Raw genomic sequence first — 22,165 nt, 5'->3', positions numbered from 1 at the left:
CATGGGCATCCCTGCCACAAGTGACACATTTAGCCGCATTGGAACAAGACTGGCGAGTGTGATTAAAATGCTGACACTGGTAGCAGCGCGTAGGTGTCGGGACATAGGGGCGAACAGAAATAACCTCGTAGCCCGCTTTGATGCGCGATGGCAGCTGAACACTATCAAAGGTCAAGAAAAGTGTCCGGGTCGGTACAAGGTCATTGTTGACCTTTTTCATGACCCTATGGACAGCCGTCACGCCCTGCTCAGCGAGGAAAGACTGAATCTCCTTGTCAGTCAATCCGTCGAGGGATCTAGTATAGACCACACCACGAGACAAATTCAAAGTTCGGTGAGCCTCCACCCGGACAGGGAACGTGTACAGGAGTGTGGCTCAAAGCAGTTTCTGTGCCTGAAAGGCGCTCTCAGTTTCTAGTAACAAGGTACCATTATGCAACCTTGTAAAAGACTTAACAGTACCGGCTATGGCATCTACACCCTTCTGGATAACGAAAGGGTTGACAGAGGAAAAATCCTTTCCGTCCTCAGATCGAGAAACGACGAGGAACTGTGGGGCAGGCGGTAGTACTTTCGTCACTGGTAGCTGGTCATGTTTCCATTTATGGGCAGAAGTCGAGAGAGAAGAAGAAGAGAAATCCATTGCGGAGGAATCCCCCATGATTGCCAGCGTCTCCGATGGCGTGCTCCTTCCTTATGGGGACCCTCTCAGAGGGCACTCCCGCCTTAGGTGAATGTTTACACCTCAGGTCACACCTCCCGAGAAACAGACGGAGGGACCAATCGGCATGGTCAGAAGGTATCAGCTCAGGCAATCACCCCTCCCTGGGCCTGGCCTTTACCAGGGGGTACGTGCGTGCCTTACTTGTCTACCCAGGGCGGGGAATTACGCGTTACCCCGTCACCGGCTACGCGTGCGAATGCATGGGTCGGCCTTCAGGCGCGCACAGGGAGGAAGGAAGAAGAGAAAAAGGAAGAGAGAGAGGACAGACTGTCTCAAACGCCGAGGTGGAGAGCAGAGAAGGCAAGGAGAAGAAGGCAAGGGAAAGAGTAAGGAAGACAGTGAGATGGAGAAGAACAAAGAAAGGAACCAACCAAAGGAAGGAAGAAACGAGAAGTGAAAAACCAAAAATACCACAAATATAGGTCTTGGAACCATCCGTTTCCGGACACAGGCGCTAACTACCCCCTTGAGGGGGATGGACTCCTTTTAGTCGCCTCTTACGACAGGCAGGAATACCTCGGGCCTATTCTAACCCCCGGACCCGCAGGGGGGCAGGTGAGGGGTTTGGGATAGGCTGGTGCCATGCAAGTGCCTATCACTCGAACCCCAGATTTGTTTCTACGTAATGCCTAGAAGTAAGTGTGGTTGGTTGGTTGGTTTAAGGGCGGGAGAAGGGAACAAACTACAAGGTCATCGGTCCCTTGTTCCTGATAAAACAATGCCACAATTGTGAGAATAAAATGGACAAAACAAATAACACAAAACAGAAAGAAAGGAAAAGCCACAAAGGAAGGCAACGAACACTAAAAGGAACAAAAGAGGATAAGAAAACAACAGAGAGATGCTAGAAACAGAAGAAGGTAAAACATGAAAGCAGATTACAGTGGCTGGCCAACCACGAGAATAAAAAGGGAAAGCCAGCCACTCTGCAATACATTAAAACCTCAACCCTAAAAGCGCTAGGGTGGAGGACACAAAGGAAAAAGGACATGCACTAAAACCTACATAAAAATATAAAACCCACTCTCACAGATAAAACGTAAAACTAAAGCTGCTGTGGAGGCACTGTTGCCCAACACCAAAGACAGGGTGCTGGGAAAGTTAAAAGTCTGCTGCAGGGCGGCTAAAAGTGGGTAGTCCAGCAAGAGGTGGACGACTGTCATTTGGGAGCCACAGCAACACTGAGGTGGATCCCCACGATGGAGTAGGTGACCATGTGTTAGCCACGTATGGCCAATGCGGAGCCGGCAGAGGACAACTGATTCCCTGCTAGAGGCTTGCATGGAAGACTTCCACGCATTCATAGTCTCCTTAATGACACACAGTTTGTTGTGCATGCTGTTATGCCATTCCGTCTCCCAAAGCCGGAAAACCTTGCGATGTAAAACAGAATGCAGATCAGCTTCAGAGATGTCTATCTCCAGAAGCAGTTTCCGCGTCGCCTGTCGGAAAGTTCGTTGCCGGGAATTCCGAAGTGTCCTGGGGTCTACACAAACACCATGGAACAGTGGGAATGTTCCAGGGCATAGGTGGACTCCTGAATGGACACTACCAGAGGGTGGCGAGGGTAGCAGTGGTCAACAGCTTGTAGGCTGCTCAATGAGTCAGTACCCAGGAGAAATGACTCGCCAGAGCATGAGCGGATGTACTCAAGAGCACGATATATGGCCGCCAGCTCTGCAGTGAAAACACTGCAGCCAACTGGCAAGGGGTGCTGCTAAATATGTCCTCCATGAACATATGCGAAGCCTACATGAACACGAGTCACCGAGCCATCAGTGTAAACAGCTTCAGAGCTCCAGAACACGTCAAGAATCGAGAGGAAGTGACAGCGGGGAGCGGCGGTGTTAACGGAGTCCTTAGGGCCATGCAAAAGGTCCAAACGAAGCTGTAGTTGAGGTGTACACCATGGAGACGTACGTGAATGGACCGCAAGTAGAGGTGATAACTGGAAGGACTCTAGTTCAGAGAGAAGGGACTGCATGCGAACCGCAATAGTTAGCCCCGATATGGGCCGTTGATGCAGGAGATGGACTGCCGTGGGCGGGAAAAGGAGGTGGTAATTCGGGTGCTCAGGGGAACTATGAATGTGTGCTGTGTAACTGGCAAGCAGTTGCGCACGTCTGATCTGCAGTGGTCGGACAACAGCCTCCACCAGTAAGCAGGCCATCGGACTCGTCCTAAAAGCTCCTGTCGCTAATCGAACCCCACACTGGTGCACAGGGTCGAGTAAATGCAATGCTGAAGGTGCTGCCGAACCATAAACCACAATCCCGTAGCCAATTCGCGATTGGACTAGCGCTCTGTAGAGCTGCTGCAGCGTACAGTGATCTGCACCCCAATTGGTGTTGCTCTGGCAACAGAGAGCATTGATGTGCTGCCAGCACTTCTGCTTAAGCTGACGAAGATGAGGGAGCCAAGTCAATCGAGCATTGAAAACCAGTCCTAGGAACTGATATGTCTCCACTACAGTGAGTGGATAGTCATTAAGGTAAAGTGCGGGTTCCGGATGAATGGTACGATGCCAACAGAAGTGCATGACACACGACTTTGCGGTTGAAAACTGGAAGCTGTGGGCTAGAGGAGCCCATGACTGCACCTTGTGGATGGCTCCCTGGAGGTGCTGCTCAGCAACAACAGTACTGGAGCAGCAGTACGAAATGGCGAAGTCGTCTGCATACAGAGAAGGTGAGACGGAGGACCCAACAGCTGCTGCTAGACCATTAATGGCCACTAAAAATAGAGACACTCAATACAGAGCCCTGCAGGACTCCATTCTCCTGGATATGACTGGAACTATGGGAGGCACCAACTTGGACTCGTAAAGTACGGAGCAACAAGAAGTTTTGGATAAAAATCGGGTGGGCCCCAGAGACCCCACTCATACAATGTGGCAAGGATGTGTGGGTGATGACACAGTTGGTGACTAGGAAGGAGATTATTGATCTGGAATCCATCAGGCATTGGGTAAGGTAGTGTTCAATGGTGGTGAGGCCATGGGCATTATGTGGGATGTTAATGTAAAGGGAGGTAGCATCATTAGTGACAAGCAGGACACTATGTGGTAAAGGAACAGGAACTGTGGAGAGTTGGTGGAGGAAATGCTTAGTATCTTTTATATCAGAGGTAAGCTGCAGGTAACAGGCTGAAGGTATTGGTCTACAAGAACAGAGATTCTCTCAATGGATGCACAGTAACCAGCCAAAATAGGGCATACAGAATGGTTGTGTTTATGGACTTTAGGAAGCATGTAGAGCGTAGGAACATGGGGAGCTTTAGTGGTGAGGAGAGGGGTGGGCTCTGGGGAAAGGTTCTGGGCTGGATATAAGGGTTTGAGGAGAGACTGGAGATCCTGCTGGATTTCTGGAATGGGGTCACTGGCAGGGTTTGTAGGCAGATGAATCTGACAGCTGGCCAGCGTCCTTCTGGCAAGTAGTCCTTGCAATTCAAAACAACAGTGGTGGAGTCTTTGTCAGCAGGTAGGATTATAAGGTTGGGATCAGTTTTTAGATGGTGGTTTGCGGTTCTTTCTGTGGGTGTAAGGTTAGTTTGCATGTTGAGGGATTTGGGGAATGATGGTGAGGCATGGTCTGAGGTTAAGAAATTCTGGAAAGTTGACAGGGGGTGATCTGGGGGCAGTGGAGGTGGATCACGGTTGGATGGAGGAGTGAACAGAGTCAGGCAGGATTCAACATTGGTCTCCAAGTCTGATATTGCTTTGTTTTGTTTTTAAAGTGGAAATACAATTGGAGTCATATGTGCCCAAATCTAAACTATACAATACGAAGACAGAGAGGAGTTAAAAAACAACTATACGTCAACACCAACTGACATAAGAGAAAACAGCTAAAACCAGGGGCATGGAGAAAGAGCTAAAAAAGACACCGTACAGAAATGGAGGTCCAAAACTAAAAATTAAATGGCCTTCACCATACTGCTTTGACAGATAAAAAGTAAAATGCGGCCAACAGCCCACGTGTCATTTGCTAAAATGGCCAATAACTCAGACAGCAAACCCAAGCAGGAATGTAAACAGTTAAAAAATAGGCATTTCGTCAGGAAGTGGCGTACAGTTAAAACTTGGGCGACTTGGGTGCAACGTGTACAAAGTGGCTGGGGAGCGCCACTTATAAAATGACAAGGGCTAAAAAGGCAGTGCCCAGAGGACTGAGAGGATGTCGTCCAAGCCACTGGGAGAGGCTTAATAATCTGGAACTTATTCCCATGAAGAGAGGACAAATGGTAATGCCAAAGTGACACCACCGCCTGACAGATGGCGACACAGAGATCACTGGAGGGAACATAGGAACTAGTGGGCTGAGGTACGAGAACTGCTGCCTTGGCAGCAGCGTCAGCAGCCTTGTTTCCTAGCAGACCGACATGACCAGGAATCCACATAAACATCACAGTGGCTCCACCAAGAATGAGCAAGTGACAGTTTTCATGGGCCCATTGCACTACGGGATGGGCAGTGTACAGCACACATAAACCCTGAAGGGCACAGAGAGTCTAAGCAGAGGACACAATTAAAAAGTCTGTGTCAGCAGATGTACTCCATGGCTCGATACAGGGCGAAGAGCTCGGCTGTAAATACTGAGCCGTGTGCCAGAAGCTGACATCGAAAGACTTTGGCACCAATGACAAAGGCACACCCGAGACCACAGTCAGTCCAAGAGCCATCAGTGTACACAAAGGAAATATCACGAAATTCCATGTGAAGGTAATGAAACTGAAGGTGATAGAGCGAGGCTGGAGTAGTGTCCTTAGGAAGCGAATGAAGGCCGAGGTCAACATGAGCCACTTCATGAAGCCAAGGTGGTGACGGGTTCCCACCCATCAGCAAAGTTGCAGGTAGTGTGAAGTTAAGCTGCCAGAGCAAGTGCCGGAAGCGGACTACAGGAGGCAATGGAGAAGGAGGCGCCCTATACTGGCAATCAAAGGAATCATTGAAGGAGGCATAGGATGGGTGGCCATGCATGGCAGACAAACGGCATGCATACCTGATGAGGAGACAGTCACAGTGGCAGGAGGCAGTGGTAGTTCAGCAGCTTCAGCGTGCAGCAGAACGGCACCCTCGAAATCCACACTGTGCAATGGTTAGTAAATTGCAAGACTCGAGCCACCATACCAGCAAGGCGTAAATCATGCATTTCATCACCTTGCAAACACAGTTGGTGAGAGAGATGGGATATTAGTTGGAAGGAAGGTTTTTGTCCTTACTGAGCTTAGGTATGGGTATGATGGTGGCTTCACACCAATGTCCAGGAAATGTGCCCTCTGCCCAGATGCAGGTGTACGTATTAAGCAGAAAGTGCTTGCCCACAAGAGAAAAGTGCTGCTACATCTGAATGTTGACAGTGTCTGGCCCTGGGGCAGACTACGGGGATGAACTGAGAGCATGATCTAGCTTCCTCATAGTAAAAGCAGCATTGTAGGACTCACGATTCTGAGAAGAGAAGGGTATCGCCCCAGCCGCCTCCGCTCGTTTCCGATGGAGGAAGGCAGGGTGGTAATGGAAGAGCTCGAAATTTCGACAAAATGGTGGCCCAAGGTGTTGGAGACAGCAACAGGGGCCATGATGACATCGTCTGCCACTGTCAAGCCGAAAATTGGCGAGTGGATCTCAGTTCTAGAGAGCCGTCGGAGGTTGGCCCACATGACAGAGGAAGGGGTGGAACTGTTAAGAGAACTAGTGAATGAAATCCAGCTAGCTGTTTTACTATCCCAAAGATGGCGGCGACACTTTGCACACCTGTTTATAATGAATGCAGTTTGCCATCGTAGGATAATGGTTAAAAATGTGGAGAGCACGTTTCTGCACAAGACTGTGTCGCGACATGCCTCTGTCCACCAAGGGACTGGGACACGGAGTGGTAAAGAGGAAGTGTGAGGAATGGAATGTTCTGCAGCAGCAAGGATGTTTGTGAGATATTCCACCCGGTCATCACAACTAGGGAAATCTTTTTCTTTGAAGGTTGCCAGGGAGGGGAAAAGCTGCCAGTAAGCCTTAGTAAGCTGCCATTTGTGTGGGCACCCAGGTGGGGCAGGAGTCAGAAAATGGATAGCACACGGGAAATGGTCACTCAAGTAGGTGTCACGAAGAAGGGACGACTCAAGACAATGGGTTGGTTGGTTTGGGGAAGGAGACCAGACAGCGTGGTCATCGGTCTCATCGGATTAGGGAAGGATGGGGAAGGAAGTCGGCCGTGCCCTTTCAGAGGAACCATCCCGGCATTTGCCTGGAGTGATTTAGGGAAATCACGGAAAACCTAAATCAGGATGGCCGGACGCGGGATTGAACCGTCGTCCTCCCGAATGCGAGTCCAGTGTCTAACCACTGCGCCACCTCGCTCGGTCAAGACAATGGGCAAGCTGGTCAGTGCAGAAGGATTGGTCCAAATGGAAATAGGTGTGCAAGGAGTCTGAAAGGAATGTGGATGCTCCAGTGTTAAAGCAGAAGGGGTTGAGTTGATTAAGATCAGCAAAAAGGACACCTCTCTGACAGGTTCTGGGGGAACCGCAAAGGGGATGATGTGCACTAGTCATCGAGTAACAGAAATGAGGAGGTTGCTGCCCAATAAGTGGAAGGAAGTCTGCCCTGGTGACATCAAATGATGGAGGGACATAAATGGTACAGAGGGAAAAATACAGGTGAGATAGGAAAAAGCGAACTGTAACAGCTTGAAGACAGGTAGTCAGGGAGATGGGTTGACTATAAACATCATCTAGTATGAGCACCAAGACACCCTCATGAGATGGAATGCCAACCTCAGGGCGAAGGTCAAAACGAACCAGGAAGAAATGTTAAGGCTCAGAGCAGTCATGAGGACGCAATTTCATTTCCTGAAGGCAGAGTACAAAGGGACACTGTGATGCTAAAAGCAGCTGTAAATACTCTTTGTGGGACCGAAGGCCACAAACATTCATTTGGAGGAGAGTCGTCATGAGGAAGAAATGAAGAGATGTCATCTCAGCAGCTGCCGAGTGGCAGGCTGCGAAGACTCTCTGCTGCAGGACACTGAAGCAGAAGGATCCTGTTCCATGAGGTCCACAGAAGCATCACTTTGCTTGTGCTGTTGGTCTGTGGAGTCCAATGCAGAAAAACAGTTGATGGTGCACACCAGCGACACAGAGGCTGCCCTGGCTAAGCTGTCATGTGGTGACACCATCGAAGAGGATGTTCGAATCAGTGAAAGAGAAGACCGTTTGCCTTTGGTGGACTTCTTGGAGCCTTTCCGGTCAGCACAGGAAGACTAGGGTGTTGTTTGGCTGGAGGGATGCAGGAAGTCTTCATGGGCGTACGCCTTCTGTTGTTTCCAGCCTACCAATTGTGTAGCTGGTGGCTTCGCCCATTGAGGCAAGAGTTTGATGGCTTGTTGCACGGCTGGAAGGGGGTGATGGCGATGCTACCTTGACAATGGGCGATTTCACAACCTCAGAGCTGAATTTGAGGTTGCATGTCTGTGTGGCCATGTCCTTCATGGAGCAAGGGGGTGATGAGAACAGAACTATAGGTGCCAGACGGGAGAACGCAAGGATTGCGGCTAGCCAATAATTTGTGAGCAACTGGGTACGGCACTTTTTCCTTTACCCAGATCTCCTGGACAGCCGACTCATCAAGATACATGGACCAATCCCAAGAGGCAGCAGCATGGCCACCATTGCAATTGATACAGCGGAGAGAAGGAGGTGGACTATCACCTTCAAGCGCATCCCTACCACAGGTTACACATCTGGCTGTGTGTTGACAAGATGTTCGAATGTGGTTGAAATGATGACACTGGTAGCAGTGCTTCAGGTTCATTATGTACAGTCGGGCTATGATAATTTCATAGCCTGCTTTGATCCTGGATAGAAGCACCACTATCAAAGGTGAGAAAAAGAGTGCAGGTGGGCACTAAGGAGGAATCTACCTCTTTCATCACCCAGTGGACAGCAATGACACCCTGATCAGAGAGGTAAGACTGGATTTCGGCCTCGGTCAGACCACCAAGCAGCGTAGTGTAAATAAGACCACAGAAAGAATTCAGAGTTCAATGGGCCCGACACGAACAGGATAGCTGTGGAGAAGCGAGGTGGAAAGCACTTGTTGTGCTTCAGAATCAAAAGTACTCTCCAAAAGCAAAGTGCCATTCCGTAAACAAGAGCAGGATTTCCCAGGGCCAGCAATGTCATCAACACCTTTCTGAATAATAAATGGATTTACCATTGGGACTGACTGTCTTCAGTGTGCGAAACCATGAGGAACCGTGGTGCAGCTGGAAGGGTCTTTGAATCATTAGCTCTATTCCATTTACGTTTTGTAGATGTTGATTGTAAAGATGACTGGCTCATTGGGAGAAAATCCCCCATGATTGCCAACATCTCTGATGGCACACTCCTTCTAACTGGGGGACCCCTTCACAAGGGGGCGCACCCGCCTTAGGTGATTGTTCACACCTCCCGAACACCTGACAGAGGGACCAATTGGCAATTTGGGAAAGTAGCAGCTCAGGCAATCACCCCTCCCTGGGCCTGGCCTGTACCAGGAGGTAAGTGCAAACCCTACCTGTCAACCCAGGGCTGGGAATTATGCGTGATCCAGTCGCCCACTGCGTGTAAGATGGTCAGGGAATTGGTGAATGGCGACTGCGTGAGAAACAAGGAGTTGGCTCCGTCGGATGTGCAGAGGGGGAATCCCTGCTTCTGTGAGTAGACTATTAAATTAACAGGCCTAGTGCGAAAGGCAGCACCAATAGCCACACGCACCCCTGATGATAAACTGGGTCAAGGAGTTTCAAAGTGGAAGGAGCTGCTGAGCCATAAATCTGACCACCATAATCAAGTCTAGACAAAACTAGAACATGGTAAAGACGGAGAAGAGTCTAACGGTCTGCACCCCAAGATGTGTGGGCCAGAAGGCAGAAAGCATTAAGCTACCGCATTCATGTATTCTTTAGGTGACAAATGTGGGGCAGCCATGCCAGCTTGTTATCAAAAATAAGGCCCAAGAAATGGGACTGTGTTACAGCAACAAGGAGCTGGTTGCCTAAATAAAGTTCTGAATCAGGGTGTACTGTGGGTCGACGACAAAAATGCATAACCTGCGTTTTGGAGGAGGGAAACTCTAAGCCATGGGCTGTGGCCCATGTAGAGGCCCATCGGATGGTGCCTTGGAGTGGGAGCTGCTTTTGGTGACAAAAGCTCTTACAAGCTCTTCCGGGTTCTAGTTGGCACTTCACTCAGCACCCCTCAGATTCAGGAGAATGGTATCCCACAGGGTTCTGTGCTAAGTTCACACTCTTCTTCATTGTTGTAAATGGGCTTGTGGCCTCTGCTGGGCCTCTGGTTACGCCGGCGTTGTATGTTGACAGTTTTTGCATCTGGTGCAGCTCCCACTCAATGGCGCCAGAGAAGATGCCATGAGCGGTACTGAAGTGGGTATGGGAACCATCGTTGAGGATATACAAATCAAAGTCCGTGATAAGTTGGTCAATTAGGATACCCCGAGCCGTTGGTGTAACACTCCCCCACAGTGGATGGTGGGCATTGAAATCCCCAAGGAGGAGAAAGGGGGGGGGGCCGGGAGTTGCTGAAGTAAGGTAGATAGTGCAACATAAGCAGGTGGCCTACCTGGAGGGAGGTAGACATTGCAAATGGTGATTGCCGGAGTCATTTGCACTCTAACCGCTATCACTTCCAAGGTGGTACGTAGGGGGATCCAGTCACTAAGGACATCGGAGTGAAGCAAAGTGCAGACCCACCAGATGCTATCCCAGGGCCAGCACGGTTCCGACAGAACGCCCGATAACGGAAATGCGTTTCTTGGAGAACAAGACAGAAAGCAGAATAAGAGGAGACAAGAACATTGCATTTCTGGTAGGTGACAATAGCAGCCGTTGCAGTTCCACTGGATGATCATGTGGCGTGAGTTCAAGGTAGGCATGAAGGAGCCGAGGAGGAGGTCAGGTCACTTGGTCAGTAGTTGGCACCAACAAGGATGGGGTGGCATCCATAAATAAGATGTCAGACTCAGGTTCCAAAAGGGGAGTTGGGATCTCTGGGGGCACTGGAGACACCTTTGCTTGGAATTTATGTTTCTTCTTCTTCTCTTTCTGAGGTGGAGGAGGACAGGACACGGGGAGTACAGGTGTCTGCAAGATTGGGAACCGAAAGAGAGCGGGGGCCTTGGGGCCCACAGATGGTGCGCCTCATGGCCAAGTGGTGATAACAGTCTTCTGGCCTGAGAGACACTGGGGAGAGGGTTCCCAGAAGGGAGTTCAATCAGCAGCAGATGCCAGAGAAGGGGGGCACTTCTCCACTTCTTCGGCTGAGGGGGGGGGGGAGGGGGGCGCTCTGACGGGAGGTCATGGGAACAGCAGGGGAGGTGGAGGGGAGAGTGGGGCGGGAGTGGGGTAAGGACGAGGGGGGGGGGAGGAGGAGGAGGAGGAGGAGGAGGAGGAAAGGAAGTAACAGAGACAAAAGTTGAAGATGGCAACACCAGATGGAGTCTCTCATACTTTTGGTGAGCCTCAGTGGAAGACAGGTGATCCAGGGACTTATATTCTTGTGTCTTCTTTTCTCTCTTGTAAGCCAGGCAATCCGGTGAGCGAGGGAGTGGCGGTCACCACAATTAACACACACAGGCGGCAGTACACAAGGGAGTTCCCTCATGGACGTTGTGGCAAAAGTCACCACACAAAGGGTCCGCCGTACATTGGGAAGACATATGCCCAAAATGCAAGCACCAAAAGCACTGCAAAGGTGAAGGGATGTACGGCTTCACGTCACATCCGTAGCACATAACCTTGACCCCCTCTGGTAGGGTATCCCCCTCGAAAGCCAGGATGAAGGCGCCGGTATCGGTGCGGTTGTCTTTGTGACTCTTCTGCACATGTTGAACAAAATGAACACCACACCGCACCAGATTCATCTACATCTACATGGATACTCTGCAAATCACATTTAAAAGCCTGGCATAGAGTTCAATGAACCACCTTCACAATTCTCTATTATTCCAATCTCGAATAGCTCACAGAAAGAATGAACACCTATATCTTTCCGTACAAGCTCTGATTTCCCTTATTTTATCATGGTGATCTTTCCACCCTACGTAGGTTGGTGTCAATAAAATATTTTCGCATTCAGAGGAGAAAGTTGGTGATTGGAATTTCGTGAAGATTCTGTTGCAACGAAAAATGCCTTTCTTTTAATGATTTCCAGCCCAAATCCCGTATCATTTCTGCGACACTCGCTCCCATATTTCGCGATAATACAAAACGTGCTGCCCTTCTTCAATGTACTCCATCAGTCCTACCTGGTAAGGATCCCACAACGTGCATCAGTATTCTAAAAGAGGATGGACAAGTGTAGTGTAGGCAGTCTCCTTAGTAGGTCTGTTACATTTTCTAAGTGTCCTGCCAATAAAACGCAGCCTTTGGTTAGCCTTCCCCACAACATTTTCTATGTGTTCTTTCCAGTTTAAGTTGTCTGTAATTGTAATACCTAGGTATTTAATTGAATTTACGGCATTTAGATTACACTGATTTATCATGTAACTGAAGTTTAACGAGTTCCTTTTAGCACTGATGTGGATGACCTCTCACTTTTCATTATTTAGGGTCAACTGTCACTTTTAACACCATTCAGATATTTTTTCTAAATCGTTTTGCACTTTGTTTTGATCTTCTGATGACTTTATTAGTCGATAAATGACAGTATCATCTGCAAACAACTGAAGACGGCTGCTCAGATTGTCTCCCAAATCGTTTATATAGATAAGGAACAGCAAAGGGCCTATAACACTACGTTGAAGGTCCTCACCAGTTTGGAGGGTGAGGTCCCTATGAAAAATGTCTCCCTGGCCCATATTCAGAGATTGGTGAGAAGTGATAGACACTGGGACGTTGCCAAGACAATCACAGGCATGAAGAGCTGCGGATTGGGTGGCAAAAGAAGCTTTGATCAACAGGGAGCCTGACCGCATCTTACTTACCGACTCCACTTCACCAAACTTGTCCTAGATATTTTCCACGAAAAACAATGGCTTTGTGGCGGTGAATGTGTCCCCATCCGTCCTAGTACAGACGAGATAATAGGGAAAAGGTTTCATCCCAAGACAGCAAGCCTGGCCCTCCTCCCATGAAGCATCCAGGAAAGGGAAGGCTGCCGGGTTATATGAAACAGCATTTAAGGATCCTTCACCACTCGAAGGGACGGCTGTGTGAGAACGGCCAGATTTTTGCAGCTTGATACACTTCATGCACCAAGCATACGCCCTGATATCACCCCCTCTGACAAGGGGCTCTCTCCATGGGCGCCACGCAGCCACAGCAACGGCCATCTGGCACGGCGGCCGTTGCCAGGAGTTCCAATGCTCCAAGAAGACAAGCAACCACTCCTTGGCATACGTGGGGAGGGAACAGCTCAGGTGTCTGTAGTGTGATCCCTGTGTTGTCAGGGGACTCAGCCATATGGGTACATAACAGCCCCACCACATGGACTGGCTACACGTGCTGGTGACCTAGCAGGGTGGAAGGGGGCTACAGTGGGGAAGGGAGAGGAATCTACACTGTAGATGCTAGAGAGGGAGTTCTTCCCCATATGGCTCACACTAAAAACAGGAAATTTTGAAGTGGAGGTCAAACCTCAAGTGGGGTCCGAAACACGAAAGAACCGGCAAAAGGAACAAAATTGCAACTAATACAGGAAACCAGGGGAATAGCCAGGTCGACATAAAGCAGAACACCGAGAGAGGGGAAGGAGGTGGCAATGGGGAAGTAGTGGGGATAGGGAGGGAGGGGGCAGGAAGAAGGGAAAGCAGCTAGGGAATGAAGAATGAGCTGCAATAGCTCGGGGCCCCGTGTGCACCACGCACGAACTCACGAAAGAACCGGTGAGCCCCTTGGGGGTGAGGAAGAGTGTAATATTCACATAGAGCTCTGCGGAATGACTTTCTTTTGGACCAATAGGGAGCTAAGTGATGCACCAAATCTAGCCCAGAACAATCAGTGGGATAAAAACCAACAGACAATAACCAGTATGGAGTTTCGAAAGACCTGAATCATGGAGGCTAAGTAAAATATGAATGCACCAAGAGGTGTAGGTTGCCTTTTGTAGTTTCAAACGATTGTAACAAGTTTCTGAATTCAGAAAATGTCTTTCGGAATATTGATTCCAATGTAACCAAATTGTAACTGAGGACCATCCCTCCCAGCAATTGCACTGATGAGGAGAGAAATTCAAGAACCCAGCACAATCACCAGGCTACCATCCTTAAAGGCAGTTTACGGAGCATGTTGGTGAGGCAGTTTGGTCAACAGCTGTTGATGGACATGGGGTTTCTGCCTGTGTTAAGAACTGGATGATAACACTATCTCTCCACTGTGAAGGGGAAACACCTTTGAGTCAAACACAATTTAAGATCTTCAGGAGAAGGAGTCTGAATAATAGTTAGATGTCAGCTCATCAGATCATGAATCGAAACAAGTCCTGGGGCTGTTATCGTGTGATGAGACAAGAGCCTGAAACAGTTCACAAGCACTGAAACACAGTGTGCGATGGGGTAAAGGTTAGGGAATTGTCTTTTGCTTGTCATATGTGCATTTGAAAGATAACTGGGTACGAAGAGGATGCCAACACTGACACAAGAGGGGTCACAAGGCATTCAGCAAGAACTGACTCTTCCAAACAAATACTGCCATACAGGAAGAGATCCTGAACAGTTGTTGATCTCTGACGGCATAGAAGATTACAGAGTTTGACCCACACATGGGATGGAGAGTTATACATTCCCAAGGAGAAGACAGCACTCCCAACATTTGTTCTTACTCCATTTACTTAGAGTGCTATAGAATAAAGCTGCTTAAAAGTGAGGAGAGATACAATGCAGGGTCTCTGATGATTCCAAATAGCTCTTGCAATGGCTTTCTTTCACCATGGCACCAGTCAGCAGCAGAAGTGATTTTTCTAAAACAGAAATAGCAGTTCCAGCAGCATTAAATATCATGTTGAGAACAGCTTCCATAATCTCAATGCAATCTGACAGATGGGCTGAAGGTAACAGCAGAGGTATACAGCTGCTAGCTGGTTCTTCCAAGAGCCTGAGACCCACAGTTCATGGCTCCTTCAGCCACTGACTGGAGTCGGGTCTCTGATACGCTGATTTATGGGTAGAGGGTTCTTGAGAAGGAGCCCTGTGACAGGTAGATGCAAGAGGAAGATGCTGCTTCACTGGCCAGGTGTGGAGAGTAGTTCCTAAAGATGATGCGACTACCACGAGAGGTGGACCTGCAACCCCCACATGCAAGTTTATTAGTGCAGCTACCGGATGTCAACATCTAGGGAGTAAACACACCAGCTACTGCTGATGATCTGGTTAATGTAGCGCCAAAAGGGTGATATCACAGACTGGATAAAAGGATCATATTTTTTCCCATATTCAAAATATAAGAGATGATCTGTAACCTTCATTTCCTGAATTTGCATTCCTCAATTAGGTCTGCACACATCAGGGATTGGCAAGGGTGGTTGTAATTGACACACACAGGTGGTAGCACTCAGGGTGTATTTTTGTGAAGTAACTGGTCACAGTCTCCACAAATTGGACCTATGTACTCCAGGGGACATATGTCTGAAGTGGTGGCACTTAAAGCAGGGCATAGGAGTGGGAAATAAAGTTTCACATTGCAGTTGGAAAACATGATTGTGCCACTCTCAGGAAGCGAATACCCCTCAAAAGTGTGGATTAATGTACTATTGTCTACCTTGTCTGGCAGGCCTTGATTTACACGACGTATAAAGTGCATCCCTGGTCTCTCAAATTGTTCATATAGTTCTTTGTCCATCGGCAGCATTAGGTCACAGTGAAAAATTAAGCCTTGTACCAATACTGAGGTTCTTATGGGGTATGGTGATAACAGGTACATCACCAAGATGTTTAAACAAGAGTAACACCCAGGATTTGGTAAGATTTGCCACCTTAAGATGGAACCACTTAATAATTTGCAAAGGGACAAAGGTTCACCAAATATATTTTTCAATATTCTCCATAAAGAACAATGGTTTAGTAGAGTGAAAGGACCTTCCACCTGTTCAGGTGCAAACCGGGAACTGAGGGGAATAACTGCCTACAAGCCACTAGGTTTTGTTTTCCTCCCATGGTGTGGCCAAGGAAGGAAAGATCCTAGAGGCGTAATGATTGGCACTGAATTGTGATCTGTCTGAAGAGACTGCTGAGGCCTTGCAGCCACTGGCCGATACCTGGTCGTTTCATGAGGGCAAATATCTGTCATGATGATGCTCACCCCGAACAAGAACTCTCTCCCTCCATAGGTGCTAAGCAAAGACGATCTGGCATGATGGCCAGTGCCCGGAATCCCAGTGCCCCCAAACAAACAAGCACCTATTCCTCAGGATGCGTGGGGAAGTGAGAGCTTGGGCATCAACTGTGCAATCCCTGTGTCACCATGGGCTACCCCCACTGAATGAGTGCCTGATGTGTCTCCTACATCAACTGGTCACCATGCTGACAATTAGGTGATCTTGCAAGGCCTGCAAAAAAATTTGAATACATGAATCACGGAAGCATTAAAACTGTCACTAGTGAGTTGCCCATCACATAGTGATGCTAAGAACAAGTTAAGAGTTATAGTATATGGCATCCCTTACCACTAGTAATCATCACACTTTACGTACAGTCTGCATACATAATACACATCAAAGTACACCAAAATTTCCCCAACACAAATGACTGAAAACAAGTTCTACACAACCTGCATACCCGCAAACACATACGGGTTTAGACTCAGCGGATGCAGGGTATGAACTAACAGCCTTTAGGAAACTAAAAAAAACTGGAAGTAAACAAAACAATAATCATAATAAAGGCAGTCTCTCCAAAATTACACCTCTGTCAATTACCAATCTGCTGCTGGGTAGCATTCAACACTGTTGCTCCACCCACTGCACTGACACATTCTTGTATCCTCATTGGCGAGTCATCATCAACGAAACAGTCAAGACACTGCCGTTCAAGCCTATCCCACACCTTGATGAATTTCCGTGCAGGAGGAGAGATTCGACGACTATGTCCTGCAAGTTTCAACTTGTCTAAAGAATGTTCAATTGGGTCCATGTCAGAAGATGCTGAAGGAAACTCCATGCAGTTTATTTCTGCCTCCTGGAGGAAAGTGTTCACAACATGGGAATGATTAATGTCCTGAAAGATAACCCATCACCAATATATTGACTGCAGGGCTGGGCAACAGGTTACAAGATCCTGTCTATATACTCCCCTGACTAGCAGTTAGTGCCATCCCACATCTGTAGATGATACAGATCCAAAACATAACTCATCTTCCTGCTGAACTGATGGGACTGCATACTGGAGATGTAAATTGGTACTAGGGGTCAACTGAAAGTTGTGATTGCAGCTTTGAGCTGCAACATAATTGTGATGCATTTGTGTGATGACATGTTAGCACGGCATATTTGAGTTGGATTGTGTTGTAGATGGCGCATTGTAGAATTTAATTGTGCTCTCTTGTGTTGGATGTTTATGTTTTGAAGCTGTCTGTTAGGTATGTTAGTAAGTCATTTAAGACTGAGTGTTCCATGTGTCAGGTTGTTATTGGAAGTGTTTGTGCCAGTTTGCTAGTAAATTACTTTAGTTTTGCATAGTGTGACTGATGGATTTGTGTTTGTTTTTGGAATTATTAGTACTGTATATTTCTTATAGTGATAGATGTAATATTATTTTCCTTTTTTAAGAGTCATGGATGTGATACAGAAATTTATGGTAGGTCACTGGTTGTTACAATGGGTAAAGATATCTTGTCTACAACCAAGTTCCTAAGGTTACTTGGACCGATTGTGGATAGTTTTGTTTAGTTACTCAGGTGTGCAGTTACCTATAATGAAGTACAATCTGGGAGAAGCTGCATAAACATTCAATAAGATCTTGATGAGATTTAAACGTGATGCAGGGATTGGAATATGGAAATGAAGTCCCATGCTTCTTGACAGAGCGTAGGGGAATGATATGGGAACTTGCTCTAAATGTTCAGAAATGTAAAATTTTGCATTTTACAAAACAAAAAAAACACAGTGTCCCATGACTATAATATTAATGAGTTCCTGCTGGAATTAGACCAAATCATACAAATACCTGGGCATTACATTTTGTAGGGATATGAAATAGGATCAGTCATGGGTAAAGCAGGTGGTAGATTTCAGGTTACTGGTAGAATACTGGGGAAGTACAATCAGTCTGCAAAAGAAATTGCTTACAAATCACTGATGTAATCGGTTCTAAAATATTGCACAAGCGTGAGGAACCCATACCAGATTGTAATAACAGGGGATATTAAACATATTGATAGTGAACATATTTAGAGAAGGGTAGTACGAATAGTCACAAGTTTGTTTATTCTGTGGGAGTGTGTTACGGAGATACTGAAGGAACTGAACTGAAAGGCTCCTGAAGATAGACATAAGCTATCCCGAGAAAGTCAAGTTTCAAGAACTGGCTTTTAGGTTACTCTTGGAATATAGAACCACCCACTACATATCGCTCACATAGGGATCATGAAGATACTGTTAGAATACTTACTGCACACACAGAGGGATTCAAACAATCATTTTCTCACACTCGATATGTGAATGGAACACTGGAACACGAAAAAATTCTAATAACTGGTACAAAAGGATGCACCCTCTGCCACGCACTTCACAATGGCTTGTAGAGTATAGGTGTGTGTGTGTGTGTGTGTGTGTGTGTGTGTGTGTGTGTGTGTGTGTGTGTGTGTGTGTGTGTTTTAGGGTAATTGAAGGTTTGGACAATAGATCTGACATTTTGAGTGTGTTCGTTTTTTGTACTGCAGGCTTTGTTTTAGCTGCCTCATAGGTCTAGTAAGACTGGTGGTATCGGGTGTTGGAAATGTATGTGGGTTCATGGTATCAGAGACTTTGCATGAGCCATGTAGGTCAAGTGAAATTTGAAGACCTGGGTTTGATTTGTATGTGGTTTACTGGTATTGTGGTCTTTGCTTGAGCTGTATATGTGATGCGAATTTTATGGAATCTATTATTTCCATTTGGTCACTTTGTGGTTGTGATGAATGTTGAGAATTTTGTGCACTTGATTTTGGATTAATATTTGTTTTGGGATGGTATCCTTATTCTTATTGTCACATACTTGGGCTGTCCAACCCCAAACCCCTCACTTTCCATGATTGTTCCAATACTTTTATGATAAATATTACACATGACAACTATGTTTGGGATTGTAATGAGTGCTGTCATGGCCACCATACTGTATATGATTGAAATGGATGCATCTGCAATCACGATAACGTCACGGGTCAACGCAGATGTGTGGAATCACAACTTGCGGTTTACCAGTACCAGTATGTGTCCACATTATTCTACATCTATCAAAGACATAAGTCCCACACTAGTTGGTGTACAGAACTTAATGCCATTGATACCAGTTCCACTCGACGAGTTCCCTTGTTCACCATACTTGCAAACCACAGGGCTCAAAATGGCCATCCCAGATGCCATGAAAAAGGTAACAAGCAGTTCTGTTGTATTCTTCTCAGGGCACCTATGACCCATAATTTTAGGTACGGGTCATCAGCTGATTATGTTCACTGCAAAGCAGACCTGCGATATTCTGTGCCTCATGATAGATAGAGGTATACAATTTGGTGGGCAACTTTCAACTGCAAAGTGAGGATAAGTCACACAGGTGGTTGCACACAGTACTTTCCTGTGGTCAAAAGAGTAGGCCTCACCACAGGAAAGATTTCTGATAGAAATTAAACTATGGAAGTCATGAAGATGGTGCAAAACTTTTTGTTAGAAGTTACATATTGCGCCCCTCACCCCCGCCTTGCATTTTTCAATATGGTGTGGACATAAACATTACGCTTTGCTACCTGTCAATTTGTTACCACAATCTGTACCTGGTTTTCACATTCATTGGCTTCGCCAACTCAACCAAATTATCTGTTTTCAGCCTAACATATCCCCTTGGGCTGTGCTATGGATCAGTCCATCACCCCACACAAGATTTCATGGGAGCATCCAGTACCACAATTTAAGCAAGTTCTGAACATTTTACCATCGTTCATAATTTACATTGTGATTTCATTTAATTACGAAGGAAATTGAGTTAAATGCAGAGCAAATGGCAACAAAAGATTACATACAAAATCAGAAATAGCAGGATCAGTCACAAAGCAGCATGCCACCGTAATGACTTGCTTTCAATATGGAATGAATATCGCCACTGACAAACAAACTTTGAGCTATGCTGCAGATCAGTCTGACAAAAAGATTGGGGGAGCAGGGGCAGCAATATCACACTCATTGCATTCTGTGACTGGATGCCAACAATAGGCTTCAAGATCGTCACAGTTCCATTCTCAATCCAGACAATATCATATACTTATGTTAACTCTTTTCCCATTTATCGACAACAAACAAATCCAGGCAGTAAAATCTTAATGGCACCCCAAGGTATTGACATAATACGAGAGGAGTAACACACATGCTCCTGTTCTGTCACAGGATATGCAAGACATCATCAGGTATGAGTTCCACACATTACATGGCAGTCTCTCTCCGAAGTTTTCTTGTTCAACCCCATACAAGTACTTTCAACTATGGCAGTATACATTTCATGCTCATCTCCTATACATGCCATTAAGTGCCCAGATAACCCGTCATGAATGGCAAATGGTAATAGTTTATTTCTGGCACTTAAGATTCTGTTTGTTACACAAAACAAGTTGTTTTCACTCGAAAGGATAAACTTCAAATGTACAATATGAACTTCATAACAGGTTTCCCCACCAAACTTTTATGAGCATTATCAGCATCTTGTACTGATACTTTTCTAATTAAGAAATCAGTCTCATTTAGCCAAGACATGAAAGTAATGCGCCTTATCCACCAACATTTACTAAAGTAACAATACATACAAACCTGCAGTGAATCTAATTCATCCTGAAGAACAGTGACCCTCTTCGTTAGCTGCTGGTTGCGAAAAGTTAAACTGTCCATTTCTTGGTCAACTTTACGGAGACTCTGTTCCTTTTCCTTTATAATATCGCGCAGTTCCGCATTTCGTGTCTGTTCTTCCAAAACTGCTTTCTTCAGAACGGCAGCTTGTGCACGAAGCTAGTAAAAAGAACCAACCATTTATTCAGTGTCCGATGCCCACTAAAATTACTGACTGTACGCAAGTAACTTCTAACTTCCGTACCGTCTACACACCTTAGAATATTCGGCAGCCACTTTGGTATATTTAGTCTGCAAATCTCCTGCTACACCTTCCATTGTTTACAAAAGTGTACAGAACACTGTCATATGAAAATACAATATCAAACTCAAGTAGCGGACTCCTGGGGTTAGTTTCAACTGTCATACGCTCTACGTAAAGTGCCTTATTGTATAAATGCACCATCCGTTAACTCAGACGCTATATTTATATAACAGGAAAGTTATACTAGTTTCACTCTAACTTTCATTTCACTCATGACGCGAACAATTACCTACTAAATTAACTTAAACCTGTATCGCTTACATGCCGACACCTCCCCCTGTCTGTGATTAATTGCATCTTTGACAATTGCGACTGAAGGACAGTGTACCATACCGTTTTCCAAACAAAATAATTGACAAATCAGCGCATAATGTGAGTACTGTCCCGGAGACTTCAAAAAGTTCACACTGGCATTTGTATTACGAAATTATCCGACAGTGAGCTACTGCCCACGCACTGTGCATAGTAAAAGCTTTATATTTCGGACTGAGAGTTGCTGGGAATTGATTATTGTTTCTGTAGTGAAGACTTTTATTGTTTTTGTCTTCCCGTCATTACAAAGTGTCCACATTTGTATTTACACCAATTAAACGTCTATTATCGTGTAGCTAAAGGATTCATAGCTGAAATAAATTTGATTTCCAGATGTATTTCAAGGTGAGATGTGATACCGTAATACGACAAACGTGACTCATCTGGAAATGACCATTTTAACGAAAAATCATGCCCAGTATTTGGAAGAAAGCGCAGAACTCGCCCGTCTACAACAAGGGTAGCAGAAGTGATCCACAAAACTACCGAACACTATCTTATTCTTCGCTCAAACGTAATGAACGGAATGGCCTCTTCTATACCAGACACGCTGGATTCCGTAAACATGTCATGTTAAAACCAACTAGCGCTTTTCGCACATAACATCTCGAAACATAAGGATTTAGGCAGTAAGGTAGATGGGGTATTTCTTGACTTCCGAGAAGCATTTGGATCATTACCATACCTACACTTATTATCCAGACAACTATCATATGGTGTATCAAGTGAAATTTGAAGCTGGATTGAGGATTTCTTGGGAGAGAGGACGCAACAAGTTATCTTGGTTGGACAGTTACTGGCAGATGTAGATGTACTTC

The 22,165-nt window shown here is 46.3% G+C and overlaps 1 protein-coding gene across 1 annotated transcript in view; it reads right to left on the bottom strand.

Annotated features, from left to right (window-relative positions):
• The window catches only part of LOC126257452 (protein phosphatase 1 regulatory subunit 21), a 190,331-nt gene extending 168,950 nt beyond the window's left edge, over positions 1-21,381 (bottom strand). The window contains exons 1-2 of the mRNA XM_049955565.1: positions 20,987-21,381; positions 20,696-20,890 (exon numbers count right to left, since the gene is read on the bottom strand). Of these exons, the coding sequence (XP_049811522.1) occupies positions 20,696-20,890; positions 20,987-21,049 (258 nt within the window). The 5' untranslated portion in view covers positions 21,050-21,381. The remainder of the gene's footprint in view (positions 1-20,695; positions 20,891-20,986) is intronic.
• Between the last annotated feature and the right edge of the window lie 784 nt (positions 21,382-22,165).

This window comes from Schistocerca nitens, chromosome 1, assembly GCF_023898315.1.
Source record: "Schistocerca nitens isolate TAMUIC-IGC-003100 chromosome 1, iqSchNite1.1, whole genome shotgun sequence".
NCBI classification, from domain to species: Eukaryota; Metazoa; Arthropoda; class Insecta; order Orthoptera; family Acrididae; genus Schistocerca; species Schistocerca nitens.
This window is presented reverse-complemented; position numbering and strand designations above follow the sequence as displayed.